The sequence below is a fragment of the Urocitellus parryii genome, chromosome 8 (assembly GCF_045843805.1).
Source record: "Urocitellus parryii isolate mUroPar1 chromosome 8, mUroPar1.hap1, whole genome shotgun sequence".
Taxonomy (NCBI): Eukaryota; Metazoa; Chordata; class Mammalia; order Rodentia; family Sciuridae; genus Urocitellus; species Urocitellus parryii.
In genome coordinates, this window is record NC_135538.1 from 132,286,107 (window position 1) to 132,306,256 (window position 20,150).

General features: G+C 41.4%; 1 protein-coding gene across 1 annotated transcript in view; it reads right to left on the minus strand.

Annotated features, from left to right (window-relative positions):
• Gmds (GDP-mannose 4,6-dehydratase) overlaps positions 1-1,757 on the minus strand; it is a 632,956-nt gene extending 631,199 nt beyond the window's left edge. The window contains exon 1 of the mRNA XM_026398920.2: positions 1,475-1,757. Coding sequence (XP_026254705.1) covers positions 1,475-1,576 — 102 coding nt within the window. The 5' untranslated portion in view covers positions 1,577-1,757. The remainder of the gene's footprint in view (positions 1-1,474) is intronic.
• Between the last annotated feature and the right edge of the window lie 18,393 nt (positions 1,758-20,150).

Genomic DNA, 20,150 nt, shown 5'->3' on the forward strand with positions numbered 1-20,150 from the left:
TCATGTAAATTTAGCTAACAGTTGAGCTTTGGAGCTAGTCTGAGTTTTTGGAAAAAAGGAATCATCTGTAGAAAGGTCTCCAGTATTTCAAGAGAGAGGACAGGGCTGCAGGGATAGATCAGGGGTAGAACATGCATACAAAGTCCTTGGTTTCATAACCAAAATATAGAGAATGAGACAGTAAGTAGGCCCTGACCTGTCTTACTGCCTGATTTTATGGGATTTCTTCCTCAAATTCAGATCCTTCTCCTAAGCACCTCTCTTACTAGTTTTGAAACACCTGTTTTAATTACTTTACACAAAACAAGATGCACAAATAACTAGAAATTAACCAGGATACAGAAGTTGAAATTGTCCAATATTCTGAGGCTGTGTATCTGACCAGTTTCAATTTCTCCTTCTCTAATGTTAGGGAGCTTTGAAAGTAGCTTCACTCCAAATAGACACTTTCCAACTGGCTGACCTCAGGCAAATCAAACTCCTAAACCTCAATTTCCACATCTACAAGGTGGGAATAATAGGGAGTTCATTGTGAGAACCAGTGAGTTATTATTAGTCATGTAACTGGAATATAAAGAGCACAATATGTATAAGCTATTATTATCATCTTTTACATCTTCCTTATTTAAGCATTATATTAGTCACCCCCCTACCGGAAGCTATCCAGGGACACACAATATCCCATTTTTTCTATAGGAATACATGAATACCCTTGAAGCTTGATAAGACACAGTGGTCTGCCCCACCTGTTGTAATACCTCTAGGAAATGACTGTCACAAACTAGGCACTCTCAGCCTGCAACATAAGGTCCCAACATTCAGGACAGCTCCACCTGATTACCCCACTGAAGGAATTCATTTCTTTGGAAATAAAAGCTAGCATTAGTTTGGGACGTGTCCGTGAGAAACCTGCAAAATGTGATCATGAATCTCAGAAGTTCGTGTGATTCTAAAAGTTTTTGTGAGTTCTCCCCTTACCCAGATATTTCCTAGTATGTGACTCTACAGCACTACTTTCTTTTCTATCTGGAAATCTGGTCAGGGGGTACCAAGAGAGCAAGGCACCGCCTTCTCTGCTTCCCAGGCATTAGAGTTAAGTAGGATTGGTTCTTTCCCCTCCTTGGGCACTAAGATCTGCCAAGAACGAAATTCCAATTGCACCCTCAGGCTTGGAGATACAAGCACGGCGGTCACCAGGTGGGCGAGGGTAATCCTGCCCAGGTATGAAGAACACACCCCGTGCGGAACACAAGCTCATAACCCCCAGAGGAAGACCAGAAGTCTAGGAGACATTTCATACGCTCCACATGCAACACACTCCCCGCGGCGCATTGCTGTCCCACCTCCCGGCAGCAGACACCTTCCGGGACGCCCAGAAGGCTGTTCCTGGAGACGCAGGCAGCCCGGAGCCGAGGGAGCGCACGCACACGTGCCTGGCAGCCCCAGGCCCGCTCGCCCCCGCCTCCGCACTCACCTGGCCGGTGATGCCAGTGATGAGCGCCACCTTCCTGAACTTGCCCATCTCGCCGTCCCCGGAACCCCGGGGGCTAGGGCAGCGTGCCGACGCGTGTGCCATGTCGCCGCGGACAGGCGGGCGTGCGGCCCAGGGCGGGAAGGGCGGAGCAGAGCAGAGCTCAGGCGGCAGCGCCGGCCAGGATGTTGGGGGTGTGCCGTGCGCAAGCTGCCTCGTCGGGCTGCAGGCTGAGGGAGAGCGCACCGCGCTGCGGGCCGCCACAGTCTGACAGGGGCGCGCGGGAGGCTGGGCGGGGAGGGACAGGGGCGGGCCGAGGCGGGCCCGGCGGCGGGGCTGCGGCCTGGCGGGCGCCGCGTCATCCGCGTCAGCCCGCTACGCTGCCCCGGCGCCCGCGGCAAGCCACGCCTCTCGCCGGCGGCCGCGCGGGAGGGGCGGGGCTTGTCGCCGCCTCCTCGGGTAAGAGCAAGGCGGCGGGTAGTCGCGCCGGCCTCGCCAGCGGTGGGGCAGCGGGAGGAGGGGCTGGCCCCCGGCGGCCTGGGCTCTGTCCCTGCGTGCTCTCTTCCCCTCCCAAATGTCCCAGGAATCCTGATGTCACCCGAGGATGCTGGGAGGAACTATGAGCGACCTTTCCGTTAGAAAAAAAGCCCTCAATTCCACATCCAGGCGTCCCAGGTTCGGGGTTGTGGACTTTGGTAAATTATTCCTGGAAAACTGTTGCATTGGCCTGTTTAGTCTGGTTTCCAGTTACTTGAAGGACACTAGCGTTAGAGGGCCCTAAATGGGGTCACAGATATAGGGAAAGACTAACCTCACCCCTAGCCTGGCTTTCTGACTTTGGGCTTTTATGAGGCTTGGAAGTGTGTGTACAAGGTTCCAAGTAGCTCTATTTAAAAGTACAGTATTCAGGGCTGGGGCTATAACTCAGTGGTAGAGCGCTTTCTTGTACATGTGAGGCACTGGGTTTGATCTCAACACCACATAAAATAAATAAATAAGGATATTGTGTCCATCTACTACAAAAATGAAACAAAAAATAAAGGATCCATTAAAAAAAAAAAAGTACAGTATTCAAGTTTGCAGGACTTGCTGTACAAGACCAGAAAGTCTCTGGCCCCACCCACTTGCAGCATAAAGACAAGTGACAAAAAGACTGCACGGGTCAATAAACCTGCAAGTGGTAAATGTCGAAGAGTAATTCAGACATAAGGCAGAGTCCCAGCTTGGCGTCTGTGGAATTTAGCTTGCATTTGGCAGATACACATTGGGCAAGACAAGGAGTGTGTGTGACTCAAAGGGAGGGTAGCAAGTGTGAGGGGAAGAGACAAACTTCCCTCCCCCACTTTGCTTTTTATCTGTACATAATTCTCTCCCTCAAATAACCTCAGATAATTGCTTTATATCAAAAACTGATTCCCTGAGACAGTGCCTAACATAACAAGCAGGATGTGGTGCAGACCTGGATTCCCCAAATCAGTAAAACTCAAAATTAAATTAACCCCTCAGGAACATTCCTTAGTTTTATAGACAGAATTGTCTGGTTTCATACCTTGATTCTGCTTTGGGTATTCTGTAGCAAGAATGGGACCCTAAAGTAGAGAAAACACATTCATTTAGAGGAATTCAGTATATGTCTTTGAAATATACTAGATTATCTTAAAAACTTATATTTGTTTTCATGTGAATTGATCCTTTCCAAAAAATTGCTGAGAAAAATCTATACTCAAAGGAGATATTCCCCATTTCTCCCATAGCTTGGCAAACTATCACACCAGCAAACACCAAAAATTCACCTATCCTAGTAAAAAATGTGACAGGTAGAGATGTTATCTTTGGGGTGTCCACTTGGGGTCTAGGTCCAAAACAAAGAGTTGAGCAAGACACACGGAAGTACCAGAAAAAGTACAGATTCATTGAAGGTGAAGGTGAGAGTAGAACTCCATAAGGTAGAGCAAAGTAGATGAGCAAGAAAGAGAAGCTTACAGCCCTGATATCTGGAAATCAGTGACTTATATGCTGAGGTGTGAGGTGTTCTCTTCCCTTTAGGAACCTGATGGAAGATCTTACCCCATTTGCTCCCACTGGTTATTTTAGAACACCAAACTTGTGGCAGGAGTTATCATGGGCAATTAGTCTTCAGTGGTGGGAGTTGTCATGGTAATGGGATATCATAAACATGGATATGATGACTCATCTCCTGTCTTGTCCTCCAGTGGCATTTTTCTTGTACCCTGCCTCAGCCATCTTGGCATCCCTGAACTCCTAACAGAAATCACCAAAATAAAACCAATATTGTTAAGGCCTGAAAATAAAATATTTATAAGATATTAAGAGAACATAGTTAAAAAATATTGAAGATCAGAGATGAAAACTGAAGTATATTTTTCTCGAAAATTTCTAATACGGATGGTGAGGCAGTTTATTAACCTGCCAGGGCTTTCATAACACTGAACCACAGAGTAGGTGACTTAAACAACAGAAATTTATTTCTTCACAGTTCTGGAGGTTGGAAGTACAAGATCAAGGGTTGATTTCTTCTGAGGCCTCTCTTCTTTGCTTGTGGAGTCATCTGTCTTCATGTCCAGGTGATGTTCTTCCCACATATGTGTTTGTGTCCAAATTTGCTATTCTTATGAGGACACCAGTTATGTCTGATTAGGACCCTAACAACCTCTTTTTAAACTTAATTACTTCTTTTAAGACCCTATTTCCAAATACATCCACATTTTGAGCTACTAAGGTTTAAGACTTTACTATATGAATTGAGGGAGGAACAAAATTCAGTCCATAACAGAGAGAGACAGGGAAAGAGGTTTTTCTGGTTCCTTTGATTTAGAGGTAGGAAAGGAAATGTGTGATGAGAGTGGATGTTGTAATTTTCCCTGTGGCATTAGGGGAATATGAACAGTCGGCACAGGGGTTAGGTAGCATGAGAAGGTTGATTACATTAGCTAGAAGGAAAGTTACAGGATATAGAATAGTGAAAAGCTCTAGGGGCAATGGTCCTAATTGTGTTTACTCTAACATATTAATTCCCAACCATAAGTGATTTTGCCCCCGAGGGGACATTGGACAATGTCTGGAGACACAGTTTGGTTGTCCTAACTGAACTTGTGCTGTTGGTATTTATTAAGTAGAGGCCAGGTATGTTTCTCAACATCTAACAATGAACAGAATAGCCTTTCTCAACAAAGAATAATCTGGCTGAATATTTAGATATATTTGGTCTCCTGTATCCATGTGTTCTGCACCTATAGATTCAACCACCCTCTATTATATACTATGTAGTTAGTTCTACAGTGTTTGTGTCTATACTGAACATCTATAGTCATTTTTTTCTTCTCATCATTCCCTAAAAGATATACCATAATAATAGCATAACATAGCATTTTTATTATATTAGGTATTATAAGTCATCTAAAGATGATTTAGGGGTGGGGTTTTATCTCAGCGGCAGAGTACTTGCCTAGTATGCTTGAGGCCCAAGTTTGCTCCCCAGCACTACAAAAAAAAAAAAAAGAAAGAAAGAAAGAAAGAAAGAAAACTTAAAGGCTATGGGAGAATTATATAGGAATATGCAAATGCTTCCCCATGTTGTAAAAAAGACTTAAGAATCTGCAGATATTGATACCTGTGGAGCGGTGGAAGGCATATCCTGGAATCAGTCTCCTTTGTATTTCGAACTTGGATTTCAACTCTATAGGAGTCCTAGAACAGAGGCCCAACTCTCAGGGGTCCAAGCAAGTTGGGTCTAGTCATTCAACCCAAAAACCAAATGGTGAAACCAAATGGTAAAGGGCAGGAAAGGAATATTAATCAGTAGAGCTAACAAGGAAGTTGAAGGAGACCAACATTTCCAGTGCTGTCTTCAGTGGTACTGGCATGATCTCCAAGGTTATCCAGAAAAGGGGCAGGAAAAGCATGCACAGTCATGCACATATCAAGCCTAGTTGATCATTTTCTTATGATTGGTCATAGGGAGACTTGTTGCTATTACATGGTGGGTAATTTGGGCACACCACAAGATTTTATCCATCAGATACATTGTTCCTGGAATCCAAGATGACTGACTCATAGCAAAAGAGACAGATGTAAAATGGAGGCAGAGATGCCATTTTCTTTTATATGTACAGGTCCAAGTAAAGAGTTAGTATTTTCAGCAAAAGCAACCTTGAAATCCTTGTGTACAGACATGCATCCACTACCACCCTCAAGATATTGAACAGTTCCAATACCACAAGGATGCCTCATGTTTCTCTTTTATAACCACTCCACTCCCTCTTGCCCATCTCTAGTCTCTGAAACTACCAATCTGCTCTCTATTTCTAAGATTTTTCCACTCAAGCTCCCTGGAGATTCACCCAACTTCTATGTATTGACATTTGGTTCACTTTTACTGTTAAGTATATTCTACCACATGGATCTCAATTTTTTTTTTTTAACCACTCACACGTTGAAAAATTTCTGGGTTGTTTCCAGTTTGGAACAGCCATAAATAAAGCTGACATAAACATTCATGTACAGATTTTTGTATGAATGAAAGTTTCATTTTGAAGCATGATACCCACTATGACTTGAATCACACAAAATGGGATGTTGTATATGTACACACTTGATCTGGAGGTGCCACATCCTGCTTGGGATTGGATGAGTTTGTTCTTTGCGTGTGTTTGTTTGTTTGTTTGTTTGTTTATTGGTTTCCTGTAATGTACATATTAGTGTTTAAAAAAATAAACCCTATTTTAAAAGCCTGGGGGAAAAAAAGAAAGATTCATTTTGCCCCATAGTAGAATCACATAGTAATTTTTTTAAAACTGATAAAGTGTTCCTTTGCAAGGATTTTATAAATATAAAATTCCCTGAATTAAATTCCATTCTTCTTGAAATACCTATAGCAGTCTCTGTGTCCAGCACTAAATCCTGACTGACATGGTGGTATAGGTAAGACTGGACTGCAGATTCAGTGCCCATAATTAAGACTGAAAGATTAATGAAATGGCCACAGCATGTGAGTGTGATTGAGAAAGAAGGGTTGGAGCAAGAGAAATTATACAGGGGGAAAGTATAGACCATTTCCTTTTTACTTTCCTTCCACTTCAGGATTTACACCAGTTTTCCAGTTTAGGAAATAAGTAGGATTGAAGCACTGGATTTTTAAATGAACTCTTACAAAATCTAATTTTGTTGGACATGAAACAGTGTGGAAAACTGGTTTTTCACTGGAAAAAAATTACTTTGAATGGATCTTCTTTCTAAGAATACATAGCAGAAGCAACAGGGTTTTACACACAGAATTGGAAGACAACAAGATATTCCTAGGGTCTGAAATTCCTAGGGTCTTCTGAAATCTGTCAACACAGCTTTGGAACATACCATTCTACTACTGCAATCACACCATTACAACACATTTTTTAGATGATGTGTTCTTTTTTTATTAATTTTACTTTTCATTTGGGAAATGAGGACTGGTCTCAAACCCTTAGGCTAAAGTAATCCTTTTGCCTCAGCTTCCTGAGTAGCAGGGACTTCAGGCACTCACTACAGTGCTCTTACCACAGTGTATTTAGAAAAGGAAAATTAAAGTATTTAAAATAATTAGAGACACTTATTTCTCTTATGTACTCATTCATTTAATTTTTCACAAGATAGATCTCTGTCTTCAGGTAAATGAACATTACAAGTTGCAGGTTCTAGATGTGTGTGTGTGTGTGTGTGTGTATACAAGGCAGGGCATATATGTGTACCTAAAGTTACTTTGTCTCTATCTTTCTTCATTTTTTTTAAGTTTTCAAAAATTGAACCAACGGTTTTCAAGGTAGCAAAATTATTCACTGGGGAAATTTCATTAGGAAAGTTTTTCATTCTTATCATCTCAACTTCTCAATGCACAAATTCCCTGGGAGCAGCCTTGGAATCACTGCTGCCCCGCTGTCTAATGCAAATCTCCTCTCAGGAAGCACAGCATTGTTTTTCCATTAGTGGCATCAAACCCAGAAGGGAAAAGCATATGAAGTCTTTAAGTCTTTTCTGGTCTCAATTTTCAGCATTCTCCTCTCAGGATTTAAGAACATATACGTGCCCACTCCTCCCTTTGTGACATTTCTTAAAGCCATGCTCAATAAAAGTGGATCTCCAATAACATAAAACACTGGAGATGAAGTAATACATTGTTTTTTAAATTAGATGAGGTAATAAAATACTCTTGCCTGCATATGGAAACTTTCCAGTACCTGGCTACTAGTTTGATCCTTCTAATATGTCAAAATTGCCTCAAGGTTAAGATATTGGTCTCATTTTTAACTTTAAGTACTTTACTGCCAGCAAACTCTGACCATTTTGTACTAACATGTTCAAGATGCTGTCATAAACCTCAAATGCTCCAGGCTGAGTCCACTACAGCTAGTAATGTCTTTTAATCTTCCTTCTAGTACTTTGATGCTCAGGAAAGGTCTTGACTACGGAACTATTCTGTAGCTAGGATTATAAAAGTAAGCACCTTGAATCCCATATATCACAGATTTGCTAGACCTCCTGAAAGAAAAAGTAAAGAATTTACTTTTAAAATAAAAAAAGAAAAAGTAAAGAATATCCTGGTGAATTTTTTAGCAGTTTTTTTCATTTTGTTTCATTTTTGTGGTGATGGGGATGGAACCCAGGATCTGCATGCACTGTATCATTGAGCTACAACCCCAAACCCTCATGCATTTTTTAAGTGGTCCCCTCCTTCCCATCTAGAGAGCTTCCATCATCCTCTGGAAGACAGTTCTTAGGGAATTCACCTGAGAACAGAAGACTGCTGAAGAGTGTCTGGACTCTGTCCTGGACTGTACCCTAATCCTTAGTGAGTAGAATCAAATGTGACATAATGATGCAAGGGTCCTCTAGATAATCCTCAAATGCAGCTCTGGGGAAACTTGTCCCAAATTCTCAAATCAAACTATAAGTCAAAATAAAAAAGCCAGGGGATCCTCTGGGAACCTTACCAAACAGCAATAAACATGGGTGGGGATAGAATCTTCAGCAACCTGCAAGCAGTGGAAATAATCATGGCCAAATTAATATCATTTGTGGTCCTGGCAAGATGATTGTGAGAAACAGGCTCACCTGTCCAAACATGAATGGGCTGAGAGGTACTGAGAAGAGGTACAGAGAAATTGAGACTTTCAAATAACGCTCTTGCAAGATTGGGTATCAGGGGGGCCTGCATAATCAACATTTTATCTCCTAGAGTGCAAGGTCCCTCTCCTGGTTCCTCATTGGCTGAGTACCATGGGGTGTACAAATCTTCCAAATGTCACCTAGGTTTTACTGCCTCCTCTTGGGTAAATTAAAGAAATATACTTTTAACAGTTCCCATTTTCCTCTGTTCTCTTGTGGTGAGAAAGCTTTTCTGAGATTAACTACATTTTGGCACATATGAAGTTTGTCTTTGTTGATCTGACTGGGCCCCTTCCTCATCACCTCCTGATTGTCAAAGGGGCTGTGAATCTCTCACTAAGGTGTTAACTTGTAGTAGCCATCACATCGTTCCTCTTCAGCTGATTTTCTTACATCCTCAGTAATTTTATAATTAAAGCTAAATACTATATTCTGAAAACAAACCACTGGACTTTGTATGTCTCACAATGACCATGGCAATAAAAAGAAACTTTGAATTAACTCCCAAGACAAGGAGTATTTGGCAAGTATTTAAGGAAAGGAGCACAAGGAGGTAATTGAAGGTTAGTCTAAAGGCATCAGGATAATTCCATTCCCCTCATCAGTGAAGGTTTTAGGCATTAACATGTGAACATATAAACGTGATAGGCAGCCCTAGCCACTAAGACGCGATGGGTGAGATAATTCTGCTCATGAGTCCTTCCCACCCAACTGCAAAGGGGGGATGTCCTAAGCTCAGTGTGATGTCATTCTGGCTTTTTCTGGGTGAGATCCAACCAGATCCTTCCTGATTGCTGTGGAACAAACTACTCACAAGTCTGTGAGTCACTAATTCAGGCAGGGTTCCTCTGGACAGTTCTTCTGCTCCTGTGATATCAACTGGGGTCACAGAATGGTATTCAGAAGATGGCTAGTATAGTCTAAAGCATGCATAACGTGTTCCTTCATAGTCTAGTATCTTGAAGGCTGGTTCATCTGGGATCTAAGATGGCCAGGCCTCTCTCTCCATCTGGCCTTCCTTTGTGTTCTCTCTGCCTGGTTCCTCTGGCATGCTAGAAACTTACACAGGGAGTCAGGACAATCAAGAGTAAGGATTCTATAAAACCTAGGAAGAAACAGCATCACTCCTTATGACTGAATCTTGATGACTCAGGAAAACATTTCCATCGCATTCTATTGTTCAAAGCAGGATAGTAAGACTAGTCCAAAGTCAAAGGGAAGAAATTAGACCCTATCTCTTGATATGAGGAACAGCATAAATAGAGAAGGAAGGAATTGATAGCAGCCGTCTCTGGAAACTCTCTCAGACCATCTCTGGACCACTTCAATCCACATCCCTTCCTCATGCTAAATATACAGCTTGTGTTCTTTTATATACTGCATACAAAAATCAGCACAAAGGTAGCAGTTTTTAACAGTACACATTTATTGTCTCACAATTTCTATAGGTCAGGAGTCTGAGCATGGCTTAGCTGGCCCCTCCACTCAGGGTCTCACATATCTGTGATAGAGGTGTCAGCTGGGCTGTGTTTTCATTTGGAGACTTACCAGGGAAGAACCTGCTTCCTGGTCATTGGGTTGGTGGCAGATTTCATTACATTGTGGACATAGGGCCCTTGTCTTTTGGAAGTTATCAGAAGAAGCCAGCTTTGAGTCCTAGAGTCCACTTGCAATTCTGTACTCTGAGGGTTTCCTCAATATGGCTACTCACTTCATTGAATCAGTGAGGGCACTCTCCCAATATAGTTTGCTAAGATGGAGACTTATATGACATAACCTAATTAAGAAAATGGAGTGAAATCTCAACACCTTTGCCATAGTCTGTTAATTAGAAGCAAAAATCACAGATCCCACCCTTACTCAAGGGGGCAGGATCTTAAGAGCCATAAACACTTGGATGTGAGAATTATTGATCCTAGGGTTAGTCCATTACACTCAACCCTCGGAAGCTCCCAACTTTGGTGGAATAAGCAAAAACTTATTATCACTCATAGTTCTATGTGTTGATTGACCTCAGGTGGGAAGCTGTTGCTTGGATTATACTTCTGGTTGCAGACAGATGGCACCTGGGACTGGAAATCCAAGATGGCTTCTTCACACCTGGGTTGGGATGACTAGGTACTGGGGCCTGTGTAGGCATTCTTTTCTCTGTGTGAAGCCTCTTTATGTGGCTAGCCTGGGCTTTCCCACAGTGTGGGAGTCTCAGAGTAGCCAGCTTATCATGTGGTAGCTGGCTTCCAAAGAGTAAATGTTCCGGTAGTCCCAATTGGAGGCTGCAAGGATTTTTATAGACTAGACTCAGCAGTCACACAGTGTGATCTCAGTCACTACTATGGGTTGGCAAGGTTTGAGTGTGTCCCCAAGGTTTGTGTGTTGACGTTAATCTCCGTGGGGAGGTATTAAGAGGGTGGAGACTTAATCCAACAATAGTGTTTAGAGGTGGGATCTTTGCCAAGTGATTAGAGTCAAAAAAGGTCATCAAGTAGGCCTCCAATACTGAATGATGCTGGCTTTATAAGAGGAGGGAGAGAGGGCTAGGGATGTTGCTCAGTGGTACAGTGCTTGCCTAGCATGTGCAAGGCCCTGGGTTTAATTCTCAGTACCACAACCATTTTTTTTCAAAAAGAGGAGAAGCCTGATATACATGTATGCTCTTTCTCTTTCACCATGTGACACCCCGTATCATCTAGGAACTCTGCCAGCAAGAAAGCCATTATCACATGTGACTCCTTGAGCTTAGACCAGAACCATGAAACGAAATAAACTTCTTTTCTTTTTAGATTAGCCTGACTCAGGTATTTTGTTATAGTAATGGAAAACTCATATTTTGTTGGTCAAGAGCAAGTCACAAGGTCATATTCAAAAGATGGGGACTATTCTGGAACAATAAATTCTAGGAAGTATTGCTTACTGGAGAAACCATTTTGGGAGACTAACTGTAAAAGCAGAATATATCAACTTGGAAAAGCAGTATAATTACTATATACAGTTTAAAAAACTAGTTGCCACATATTTATCACCTGTATCAATATCCAGATTCCACATGCAATTTTTTGACTCAGCAACCAATGCCATGTTGGTGTATTACCACTGGCTATTTAGTAAAGCCAGATATCATACATACATAATCACATTGAAACCATGTAACCATGGCAAGCCATGGGTATGCATCATTCATTATCTCTAATAGCTCAAGACCTAAGAAATCAGGGCCAATCACAAAAGAGCATCTTCTGGATGCTTCTGAAAAGGGCTTCCCTCTTCAAAAGAGATAGACAAGGACAAACTTATCTTCCTGGTTATTGGTGTAGTTTTATGAGGATAAGATCTCTGGAGTTGCAGTAGACATCCTATGACCGTGAAAGAAAAGCAAAAAATTGTAAAGAAGCAATTCAGAACCCTGATATAGAACTACAGATATAGCTCAGTGGTAGAGCACTTGCCCAGCATCTGTGAGACCCTGGGTTCTATATCCCCAGCACCACCACCACCACAACAGAACAGCCCTTACATAATTGAACTACTAAAGTAAACACCTCTGAAGCTCTTTACTTCCTGACTTCTATGTACTTGGGATTGAACCCAGGCCTTTTGTATGCTGGGGAAACACTCTACCATTGAACTACATCCCAACCCCTTGCTTGTTTTTTAAACCACTTTAATTAGTTATTCTGTTCCTAGCAATTCAATGCATTCTTATTGAGACATCACTCCAGGCCACCAACTGGCGGAGAAGAAAGAATCCTGGAAGTTGGTAGTAAAAGAACTTTAATGGCCACAGATAACATAACCATCTGGTATCAGCCAGGGAAATTAGGGGCCTCTGGAGCTTACTTCACCCCTTCAAGTATCCTCCCTGAGACCAGATGGCCTGAGAGAACAAGCTTTGGTTTTGTTTCCTTTATTTGAACCCATTTAATCTTTAAGCATTGTTCCACCTTGTTCCTTCCACACTTGATGTGTTGGAAGCTTAACCTCCAATTCAGCTATATTGGGAGGTGAAGCTGAGGGAGAAGTGTTGAAAAGGGCTCATGGGAGCAGTCCTCTCTTCTGCCATGTGAAGGCACATGTTTGCCCTCTTTGGAGAGAGCAGCACCTAGATGCCATCTTAAAACTTGCAGGGGTTTGGGTGTGGTTTGTCCCCAGAGACTCATATTTTGGAAACTCATTTTCCATTATGGCAGTATTGAGGGGGTACACTTTTAAGAGGCTTTTAGTGGGAGGTATTTATATAATGGGAGCACTGATCTTGAAATGAATTAATGTAGTTCTCACCACCCCCTGAAAGAGCAGGTTTTTACAAAAGTCAGTTTGTCCCCTCCCTGGCCTCTTGCTTCTTGTCTCACCATGAGTGTTCTTGTGCATGCTTACACACCAAGTACCGTCATCCACCAGAAGTCCTCACCAGAGCTGAACAGATGTCAACACCATGCTCTTGTACCCCAAGAACTGTAATTTAATTATTTTCTTTATAAAGTATAAAGTACTGTTAATCTTTTCTTTATAAAGTACCAAGCTTCAGGTATTTTGTGATAGCAACACAGAACAGACTAAGGCAGAGCTAAAGAACAAATCCATCAGTGCCTTCTTCAGTGGAATTTTAACCTCCACAAGTATGAGAAATAAATTTCTGTAATTTATAAATTCTCCAGTCTATAGTATTCTGTTTTATCAGCACAAAGCGAACTAAGACAAACATTCTTCCCTTCTCTGAGCATGATTTCATATAGGATAACCAAGTTTATATTTTCAGTGATTCATTCATAATTATCCAAAACCATGGTGCTATTTTTATTTTACAAATTATTGTCAAATCCAGAATGAGAGTCAAATGACCCTGTGTAGGGCAGGACATTTGTTTCCTCACACTATTATAATAAATTATCCCAAACATGGTGAGTTAAAACAGAAATTTATTCTCTCACAGTTCTGAAGACTAGAAATCTGAAATCAAGATGTCAACAGGGACATACTTTCTGAGGAAGTATCTTTCCTTATTGAGAAACCAGCCTCTACCTCAGTGTCCAAGGAAGAGGGTGTGCCCCTGATCCTTGGAAAAACCCACAGAGCACTCCTAGGCACATACCCACCCTGATGAGTTGTTTGTCAACAAATAACAGGAGAGGTCTGAGGCACCAGGTGTCCCTGACTCATTTAGGCTAGGTGAGGACCCATAGCAACCACCCTAGCAACCTCTAATCAGCATGCGACAGGGAAAATACCTGGAATGCCAGATGACCTCCAAGTAGTTTATGGTGGTTGATAACATGTTGGGAAAACATGTAGTTTAGCACATACACCCCTCATGGCCTAAACCAATCAGTTCAAACGAATCCCCCTCTTGTACTAACCAATCACCCCTACCCAACCTGTTCCCACCAATGAATGTGCTAATTAACGATAAGAGTTGTTGTTTGACTTTCCCGCGGTATGGAATGATTTGCTGTGTGATGTTGTAACGCACAAAGTATCCCCCCCAAACCTATAAAATCTCACTGGACAAAGGACCAGGACTCACTCCCTGGGACCGCTGCATCGGGAACGGTTGTGAGTCCAGGCTCGAGCTTGCAATAAAGACTCTTGTGTGATTGCATCCAATTAGGCTCCTGGAGGTCTATTGGCATAACACTTATTTCTTCCCATCTTCCAATAGTTGCCAGCATTTCTTGGTATTCCTTGGCTTGCAGACATATTATCCCAATCTCTGCCTCTGTTTCACATGGTTCTGTGTGTGTGTGTGTGTGTGTGTGTGTATGTGTGTATGTCCAAATTCCCTCTTTTTATAAAAACATCAGTGATCTTGGATGTGGGGCTCACCCTATTCTGGTATGAGCTTATCTTGTCTTGATTGCAATTCTAAGGACCAAATTTCAAACTAAGGTCATATTTACAGGTACCAGAGATTATGATTAGACATTTTGTTGGGAGACTTAATTCAACCCAGAAAAAGCAAGTCTATTTAAGGACTGATGTAATAGTTAATGTCACTTTCAATTGGAAGATTCTTTCTTTCCTTATTTTTGGAGTGGGTAGGGGGCTGTTGGTTGTGGTGGGATTGAACCCAGGGCCTTGAACATACTAAGCAAGTGTTCTATCACTGAGCTAAAACCCCCAGCCCTTTTTATTTTCTTTTGAAATAGGATCTAAGTTGCCCAGGCTGGTTTTGAACTTGTGATTCTACAGTCTCAGCCTCTTGAATGACTGGGATTAGAGGCCTGCTCAACTAGAGGATTCTAATGAACTATATTGGCAACAAAAGAGCCTAAAAGCATATCTGAGAAGGCTGAATTTAAATATGGAGGTGTTCAGAAGAGGAAGAAAGAGAAGTAAAAAGAAACTTGGTAAAATTTTCTGAAGAAATGAATTTCCCTTGCCAGGGAAACCATGTGCAAGAGAATAAAGACTTCTACATGGAGCACTTATAATTTGGCAGCTCATTAGATGAAACGCTGCATATATTGTTTCAATATTTCTCATAGTTTCACAAGGTAGGAAATACCTCCATTTTCTAGATAAGGAAGTTGGAACATAGGGAAGTTAAGTCAATTGTTTAAAGGTTACTTAGTAAATAAAGGGCAGAGCCAGGAAAAAAAAAAACAAAAAACATCTCTATCTGACCACAAAGTCTGTGCTCTTTCCATTTGCAAAAGTAATCCTTCATAAAATCAACAAATAATTACAGTGTGCTTACCATATGCCAGGCATCTACTCAGGCTAAATGCTGAGGACTGCTTTCAACAAGGTAATTGTGGCTTACATTTGCACTCACAGCATGTAAATGTGCCTGATGGCCCAGAACATTCCCAATGCTGAATATCCAATCTGGAATTCTTCAAACTCAAATGGTTGAGCATGGTATCTTGTTTTAATTTGCATGTTTTTGACTACTGGTGAGGTTGAGCATCCCTTCACATGGGTATCTCTTCATCTTTATTTCCTTTTCTCTGAATTGCTTTGTCCATTTTGTCCAATCTTCTGATGGGTGGTTTATCTGCTTGTAGATTAGTTAAAGCTTTTTATGTGTAATAGGTTTTAACAGTGTAAAAGATTTCTACATTATAAATATTTCCTCACATTAAGTTGTTTTTAGTTTTGCTTTGTTTCTAGTAACTTATCTAAAAAGATCTTCCTCATAGCAAGATTATACAACTGCCCACTTGTTTTTTCCTGTATTTGTATTTTTATATAAAATATAATTTAAACATTTCTCAAATGGACAGATTTCAAAGCCATCTATTGATTAGTTCATCCTTTCCACACTAATTTGATATTTTATTGTATCTTGAATTGCAATTCTATATGACTCTTACTAGAGCCTCAGTTTTTTCATTAACTTAATTACCTATTTATTATTATTATTATTATTCTGTTTTGCAGTGCTGGGGATTGAATCCACTTGCATAGCATGCATGAGGCCTTGGATCTGATCCTCAAGATCTCTCTCTCTCTCTCTCTCACACACACACACACACACACAAACACAAAATCATATCAGAGGCATCTTGTCAAACTCATTCCAATTGGACAAGTTCTTCTATTCTATATATATATATTTAGTTGTAGATGGACACAATAACTTTTTAAAATTTTTTAATATTTATTTTTTAGTTTTCAGTGGACACAACATCTTTATTTTTTATGTGGTGCTGAGGATCAAACCCAGTGCCCCGTGCATGCCAGGCGAGTGCTCTACCGCTTGAGCCACATCCCCAGCCCAACCTTTTATTTTATTTACTTATTTTTATGTGGTGCCAAGGATTGAACCCAGGGTTTCACACAGGCTAGGCAAGTGCTCTACCACTGAACTATGACGATGACTACTACTACTACTACTACTTCTTCTTCTTCTTCTTCTTCTTCTTCTTCTTCTTCTTCTTCTTCTTCTTCTTCTTCTCCTCCTCCTCCTCCTCCTCCTCCTCCTCCTCCTCCTCCACCTCCTCCACCTCCTCCTTCTTCTTCTTCTTCCTTTGAGGGATAATAACAATAAGTTTATAGAATTTATGTTTTAAATCAATATTTATAGAACTGTTTCCTACCTATTATGATTTGGATACAGAATATCCCCCAAAACTCATGTGTTGAAAGCATAATCCCCAGGGTAGCAAGATCCAGAGGTAGGGCTTTTAGGAAATGATTCAATAATTAGAATTCTGACCTCACCAGCGGATTAATGATGGATTAATCCATTGACATCAGTGGATTAATCCCTCTGATGGATTAATCCATGGTAGCTGGATGGACTTCTAAGAGGTAGGACCTAGTTGGAGGAAGTAGGTCACTGGGATCTTGTCCTGGAAGGGTTTACATTCTCCCAGACCCCTTCTTCCCTTTCTCTCTCTGTCCTCTCCTCTTCTTTCCTCTCTACTTCTCCTTTTCCTCCTTCTTCCTATCCTCTTTCTCTGCTTCCCAACTGTTTTCCCCCACCTCACCTTCCACCATCATGTTCTGCCTCACTTCAGGCTCAGTACAATGGAGTTGGCAGCATGGACTTACTTCTCTGAAATTATGAGCCAAAATAAGCCTTTTTTCCCTCTAAATTGTTCTGATCAGATATCTTAGTGACAGCAACAAGAAGATGACTAACACACCACCCATTTATATAGGTCTTTAAAATTTTTAATCATATAACTCTTATATTTTTCTTGTTACATTTATGCCAAGGTTTTATAATTTGTGTTGTTATTTATTGTAAGTGGGAATTTTTTAATATCTCCTATTGATTATTGCTAAGAAAAAAGGAAAGAAACCAAGAAACCAAGATATCACACTGTTGGTTCCTATATCTTGATTGTTTTCTTTGTACCACTGGCTTTTACCAAAACACACTTTGGTGCTATTATGGATTTATTTACTTATTTTGGTGCTGGGTATTAAACACAGGGCCTTGTGCATGCTAAGCTCACCTTCTGCCACAGAACTACACTCCTATCCCCTTTGACCTGCACTAATGAGGTCAGAGCCCTCACTAGTCAATAATTTCCCAAACTCCATCTCTGAATCTTGCTGCATTAGTGACCTTGCTTTCATGTCGTTCGTGTGTGTGTGTGTGTGTGTGTGTGTGTGTGTGTACATATATACATATGGCTTTATTTATTAGATCAGTTTCTGGTTCACAGTAAAACAGCAGAAAATAGAGTTCCCACATACCTTCTACTCCCACACATGCATAGCCCTCCCCACTATCAACATCCCCTACCATTTTTTCCAATCAGTGACCCTACATTTGTTACTGTCTAGGAGTGCTGGGTTTGTTGTCTCCGTTCAAAAAAATTGAAGAACCGCACACAGAGATAGCAAGCACAAGAAGATTCAGAGATAGACTTTGCTGAAGAGAAGGAGCCCCGGAGTTGGTCATCTGGTGAAGAATTTTGGCCTGTTCACTTTATGGTCTCTGGAATTTCCTCCTCTCCTAGCTCCTCCCCTGTCCACACATTCCTCAGAGTGGTGCTCCTCTGTCCATGCATCTGTTTTAGTTTTTCTGTTGGATCCCTAGCTTAGGGACAGGAGTATGGAAGTGTCTGTCTGATTGGATCACCTGCTGATGTCCATGAGCTCTTTCATCAAGCTTGAAGTTAACCTCATCAGAAGAACCTCTCATGCTCCTTCGTTCTGGCCCTGTCCCTAACCTCCTCACTCACTAGCTTGACCTGACTGCCTCCTAGATCGCCCTCACATTGACAGATCATTATCACAAAAAGTCCATAGTTTATATTAAGCCATGTAATCTGGGCATATAAAGCTTATCTCTGCTGTAACTGTATCAGCTGCTGTGTCTCCACTGAGGGAAAGAAGCCCCACATCCAGGGTGGCAAACTCACATGGTCAGCAAGTTGGTACTCAGTGGAATGGAAACTCAACCACAGCTCAGAGCCAGGATCCTCACAGCACAGTGGGTGATTCCCAAGGCCCAGTGCCCTGAGAGGGAGCCAGGAGTAAGTTGTATTTGTCTTTGATGGCCCAACTTTGTAAGGCATATATAGTGTTACATCAGCTATCCTCTGTTGATCAAAGCACTCACACAGGCCAATGCAGGCTCAAGGAAGGGACATAGACCTCACATTTTTGTGGGGAGTTATGTTTCTGAAAGAGCATATGAGGTGAGAATGTTGTCATAGGCATCTTTGAAAAATATATATTAACAAAAACAACTAATAGAGTTATCTTCCTTGAAATGGTTTGGAAGAAGCTCATACTCCTAAGATAGCTGATAGATGATTGATAGATTATAGATAGATAGATAGATAGATAGATAGATAGATAGATAGACAGACATAAAATAGGAAGAGTAAAGGTAAATGCCAAGGGGTCATAATGAAGGACATTCACCATGTTTGGATGTTTGTTTATTACCCTGTTATGGATTGAAGGTGTTACTCCAAAATCCATACATCAAATCCTTAACCCCCAAATCTCTAAAGTTAAATGTGGTATAACTGGTGGAGCCATATCCACTAGGACTGGGTGTCCTTTTAAGGAGAGAGAGGAAGAGAAAGAGAATGAGAATGCGAGAGACACAGAGCTCTCTATCTCTCTGCACTCTGAGGAAAGGTCCTGTGGGTGCACAGTTAAGTTAGAAGGCAGCAGCCAGGAAGAAAACCTCACCAGAAACTAAATTCTCTGGTACCTTGATCTTGGACTTCTTGCCTCCAGAAGTGTGAGAAAATTAATTGTGTTGTTTAAGCTACCCAATGAGTAGTATTTTGTTATGGCAACTTAAGCAAATTAAGCTAAACTCTATTAAGCTTTGAATGCTAATGTTAGGCAAATACCTACCATATTAAGACAGTTTTGTTTTTTAGAGAGAGATTTCTGGCTGTCACAAGCGCAAATGGAGCATGCCAACCATGAACAGAAGCCCATAGGGTAGAAAACTCTTTTGTTTTATTACTCTTAAGCCAAACTGACTATATGCAGGCAGAATCAAGGGACAAATTCTCCACTAGCAAATAAGGAACCAGTGTGTCTTGAGGAGGCATGAGGGCAATGAAGGAGAGGAGCCCCTACAAATGTGTAGGCTTAGAATCCAGAAATTCCTTATGTTAATGTAGAGCATTGTAATTTGAATATGAGGTATTATGAAAAGCTCCTGTGTCGATGAAAGAATATTCAGGGGTGAAATGAATAGATTATGAGAGCTGTGACCTAATCGTCCATCCTAGTTTGAGTGGAGTAACTAGGTGGAAACTGTAGGTGGTGCATCATGGTTTGAAGAGGTGGGCACTGGGGGCATTACCTAGATGGATTCATCTTCCCTGTGCCCTCTTCTCCTTTCTCTCGTCTTCCCACCTGCCATGTCCTGAGAAAATTCCCTCTACCATGCCCTTTGGCCATGACATTCTGCCTCACCTTGGGCCCAGAGCAATGGACTCAGCTAGTCATGGATTAAACGTCTGAGACCATAAACCAAAATAAATTTTTCCTCCTCTAAGATGTTCTTGTCAGATATTTTGGTCACAAGGATGCAAGATAACACAGGGACTAAATGGCCAATTTGTCCACTCAGTGCATAGGAGAATTAAAT